This window comes from Apteryx rowi, unplaced genomic scaffold (assembly GCF_003343035.1).
Source record: "Apteryx rowi isolate R43461 unplaced genomic scaffold, aptRow1 scaffold_192, whole genome shotgun sequence".
Classification (NCBI taxonomy): Eukaryota; Metazoa; Chordata; class Aves; order Apterygiformes; family Apterygidae; genus Apteryx; species Apteryx rowi.
This window is the reverse complement of record NW_020448219.1, coordinates 706,338-711,452: the sequence shown is the minus strand read 5'-3', so window position 1 is coordinate 711,452 and position 5,115 is coordinate 706,338. Positions and strand designations below refer to the sequence as shown.

At 40.2% G+C, this 5,115-nt stretch overlaps 1 protein-coding gene across 6 annotated transcripts in view; it reads right to left on the bottom strand.

The window, feature by feature from the left end:
• Positions 1-5,115, bottom strand: part of ARL15 (ADP ribosylation factor like GTPase 15) — a 219,537-nt gene that overhangs the window by 181,863 nt on the left and 32,559 nt on the right. Inside the window, exon 1 of one of the 6 annotated variants that reach the window (XM_026062715.1) lies at positions 589-612. The exons of the other annotated variants lie outside the window; for them this stretch is intronic. Within the exon in view, the coding sequence (XP_025918500.1) occupies positions 589-597 (9 nt within the window). The 5' untranslated portion in view covers positions 598-612. Of the gene's footprint in view, positions 1-588; positions 613-5,115 lie in introns of those variants that run through there. 6 annotated transcript variants of the gene reach the window in all.

Here is a 5,115-nt window from a genome sequence, read left to right as displayed (position 1 = left end):
CAGCACTCCAGTCATGCGAGCTATCCCACCATGTCTCGGTAATGGCAATGAGATCATGGCCCTGCGACCGCACACACGTCTCTAGTTCTTCCTGTTTGTTCCCCATGCTGCGTGCATTGGTGTACAGGCATTTCAGAGAGGTGATCGAGCATGCAGGTTTCCCAGGAGRGRTAMAAGAGKRTCCTCCATAGCCACATCCCATGCRCACTTCCCTGGCTGCATTCACCTGCTGGAAACGTCCCGACTTGAGCTGTCTTTTGCCAACTACCCTGGCACTATAACTGTCCCCTTCCCCCATCTTTCCTAGTTTAAATCTCCTAGTTTAGATCTCCTACCTTAAGCAAGATGCTTGCTACTTCTGCTACTGCTTAGAGGCCACAGCACCTCCCTTTAACCCTGCAGCTGAATGCAAGCAGGRAAGCATTTTGCTCTCCTACTCCTGTAGGCCAAATGGAGTAAGCCTGACAGAAAGACCACTGTCTACCACAAGGCAGGCCATACTGACTTCAGTATACTCATCTGGCTGTCCACTTCAGAAAACATTTTATAAGAAGAGGAATTTTTTGTTCCATGTTTGCTGTGTCTCACCATTTCCATAAAAAATACATCCAGTTTTCTGTGGAAGAAAGACAGCCTTGCTTGCAGGCATCACTCCAAAAAACTTCAGATCCAAAAGTAAAGATGTGCTATTCACCTCTCTTACGTCAACAAATATAAAGGTTCTCCAGGCTGATTTATGCTGCTGGTCACATGTATGTAATCCCTCAGATTTCAACAGATTCAGCCAACTCTGTCTGGAATTCAATAAACTGTTCTGGGAGTGCCCAGAAAGGCACAGACCTCCAGCATCACCATCACTGCAATCTAGGATGATTCTGTAGAGGTAACAGGATGGAAAAGCAATAATAGTGTTTTACTGAGTGAAGCAAGCAAAACCAACTCCATACACACACAGAGCAGACCTTTTATGTTAGAAAGTAGTATCTTTCACCTGTTTCATTTTCAGAATAGAATTAACAAGCCATAAGTTTTCTTGTTTAAATCAAAAATACTCTATGTACGCATGCAAACAGGTCTACAAAGTCTGCACTAACCTAAGTGTTACAAATGAAGTGATCTTTGTAGGTGACCATTACTGGGCAGCACTCTAGACAGTTTTTCTTCAGACCAATGCACTAGAGAAAGCTCACCTTGAATGTGATAAGGTTAAAAGGAAGGACCGTCACCAAGTTGCCATTCAAAAATAAGACAAGATCAGTTCCTGCCGAGAACATGTTCCCTTTTCCCAGCTGAGGACTTATTACAGGGAAACCTCACAACTGAGAAAACAGTTCAGAGAAGAGTGTACACACCCCCAATGGAACAGATAATCAATTGTCCAGCTAGTGAAGGTAAGCCTATTTCTCTAAAGTAATCCCTTCTCCTCTCAGGAGATAAATCTTATGCAAACAATACTTGCTAACAACCAAAACATAAGATGTCAACAGCTTTCTAGCTTGTTATGCTATTTAATATCAACTTTGCACCAGACACAGTGTGAGAAGAAAAAAATATATTGAAAAATGCTCAAACTTGTTTGTAATGATATTAGGTCAAATTCAGAACAGTTTAGTTAGAGTCTGGAAGGATTCTGAACTACAGGAAGCCTTTGAGGGTCTTGCAGATGTTCTCATGAGTCAAACAGGCATAAAAAACCCACAAATCTTAAATGTGAGAGTAACTGAGGTTAAAGTGAGCCAATGTGGATTAAAAAAAGAAAAAAAAAATCAGAACAACAAAACCCAATTTAGTATGAAATTCTCAGCAAGCCAAAACACAAACATTGTCAGCCCTCTCTATTATGTAGAGAAATGAAAAAGATTGGACTAGATGGACAATACAGTATTCTTGGAGAAAATTTCCTCCAAAAATTCAGTTTGCATTAATACATATAAATAATTGTAAAAAGACTTTTTCCATAGCAAAGCTTAAACATATCATCTAAAACAATTTATCATCAAGTTTAAGTAATCATATTTGAGATAGCAGCTTGCACTATAGAAGATGCGTGCTTTATACTGTTTTATTTGACTGCTTAGGGAGGATTTAGCACACAGTCCCAGAGAATGTTCTTCAGCTTGCACATGTAAAAAACAGTTCCAGTTTGGAGTATGGCATTTGTCACTTGCCAATCTGAAAAGACAGACTAATTCATGATCTGGAAAAAAAAAAAAATAGTAATGCCCTGAAGTATAAATGACATATGAAAACAAAATTTGACATATTTTCCTTAAAAAATTTGTGCCCTGATGACTGATTATAAAGGGCTTAGACACAACAGCCCAGGTCAAGACAAGGCTCTTTCTTTAAACATGAATGAACCCAAATAAAACTCAAATGAAAAAAGAAAAGCCTAATCAGAATTTTTCAGCAATTTACGTTGAATCAAGTGAGGCAGAGTTGGCATTTCTCCACAGAATTCTACCTTGGTTAACATCCTGATTTGGACCAGATGCTTCTAAGTTCAACATCAGTAGTGAATCAACTCCATATCAACAATGAAATAACCTTTAACATATAGACAACAAGTTTTTGGAAACTACTAGAAGCAATGCAAGAGCATTTCTGCAGAAGCCTCATGAAGATCGCTACACTTTGATACAAGAGTAATAGCATAAAAGGTTTTAGGAGGATCCTCTGGATAGTGAACACAACCTTACAGGAAAAGGCTTCTGTTGTGAAGGATTCTAATAAATTTAGTTAAATGAAGGTTACCAGAAAAGTACAGGGCAAGGACAGATACAGAAGAGATTACAGAGTCCTGCATCTCAGTGAGGTGTGAAAGAACAGTAAGATCTGAAACATCACAAATCTGCAAAAATGAAGAAAAGCAAGGCTTCCCTTTGGCTAGCACTACTGCTCATGTAAGCAATTCAGGAATCATGAGCAGCAAACTAACCCAATGACAAAAAGTGGTAAGTTTTCTGGGCTTAAAGCTAAATTGATCTAAAGATCTAACATCAAAACCTTGCCAAGTTATAGTATCCTACCTGTTACATTTTGCTCTTTCTGAATTTTTTGGAACAGTCAGCAACCAAAAGGAGCTGGGAGAGAGGTGATAAGGGAAGACATAGGGACAATCCAGAAGAGGTAAGAAGTACAAGCGAATAAGTGTTGTGTAAATGCAACTTGATGTTGGTAAATCAACTCTTGAAGTGATTCACTCAGCAGCTGAATGAATTCTTTAAAGCCTTCACTGGAGGTAATTTTATAATCTCTCACAATAACTCTAAAAACTTCACTGTTCACTTTCCTAGAAACAGAAGGATTTGTTATTCAGTACATTTTCCATTGGAAGCAGGGCAAAAAAAAAAAAAAGAAAAAGAAAAAAAGAAATCAGAACACCATTGATCACCTTCCTTTGTATTAGCTCCTTTCACTATTTTCTACAAAAACTTAGAACTACCATCACTATGTATTATTTTCCATAAATCTTGAAAACAATACTTATTTTTTGAAATTCAGTACCATGTTGCAAAATAASCTGAATGCAGCACTTAAACAACGCTGCTACAAACAAGCAGAGCCAGGTGGTTCATCAGGGGCTGCATGGAATATATATAGCAAAAATAAAGGTCCGGGACCTTTTCCTTTATGGTATAGAATGAGGGTATGCATTAAGTTGACACTTTTTGGACTAAATTAGCTCAAAGGGATGCAGCAAAAGGTTTCCACGAGACAAGTAACAGCTCACTGCTGTCAAAAATGTAGAAGCACGCTGTACAGTCCCACCCCCTCCATTTCATTAGCTTGTGGTGCTCATGTGATCGCCCTGTTGAGACCATTCAGCTCACTAAACCCTCAGAAAACTAACCAAAGAGGAAAATAAGCCAGTCTGCTAAAGTGGCAGAGAACTAAACAGGTCATGGAAAGTCAGATAGGCAGAAGATGACCACCACTCCTCACACCCTCTCCCTGTGCCAATGGCAAGGGAAGAAGGGGATCACACAGCACGGAGCAGGGCACCTCTTTCAACAGCCAAGTGGTTCTGTCAATTCAGCTGTCCCATGAAACTTTTTTCTAACCATTTCCTCAATTGTGAGGTTTGAGCATTTATTCAAAAACATGTGACAGCTATCAGTAACAGCATGAACTAGGTACGTGTTTCAGTGAATCGACAAGGTTTCCAAGCTCCAGCCCAGAACTGCCTAGGTATTACTGTAATTCTCATTCCCCCCTTGTTTACCATTGAACTAAACTGCATTGTAAAGAATTAAACACACTTAAAAAAAAATTAAATAAAACCCATTCTCCTTCTCATTTACAGCCGCTGCTGGATTTCAGTGCTGGTTTAATTTGTTTCGAATATATCTGAAGTGCTTCTTGTTTGTAGTGCTCGGCCCTCATCAGCACTACATCTTCATAAGCTTCACCATACAAGGCCTAAAGTGAGATAATTCAGAATTTGCTCCCTTTCTCCACCCCCCAAGGACACAACTGCCTATCCAAAAGGGATTTACATTGGCTCTCCTTTCAAACCAGACAAATCTATCTTCCTGGTATGTCTTTTTCCCCAAGTGCCTAATAGCTTAGTCAAGATAATGGAAATGGCAGAAAGACAAAAAGAGAAGTAAAGGTGTCACAGCCTACTTTACCTTGCCTCAAAAATCCTGCATCTTCTTCAAATAACTAGTTATATAAAAACAGCCCTGCTTTGAAAGTGYGCATGGGATGTGGCTATGGAGGATCCTCTTTTACCCCTCCTGGGAAACCTGCATGCTCGATCACCTCTCTGAAATGCCTGTACACCAATGCACGCAGCATGGGGAACAAACAGGAAGAACTAGAGATCTGTGTGCGGTCGCAGGGCCATGATCTCATTGCCATTACCGAGACATGGTGGGATAGCTCGCATGACTGGAGTGCTGCCATGGAAGGCTACGTGCTTTTTAGGAAAGACAGGCCAGGAAAGCGAGGTGSTGGAGTTGMTCTTTATGTGAGAGAGCAMCTGGAATGTATTGAGCTGTGCCTAGGGGTGGATGAAGAGCGAGTCGAGAGCTTTTGGGTAAGGATCAAAGGGCAGGCTAATAGAGGTGACACTGTTGTGGGTGTTTACTACAGGCCACCTGATCAGGA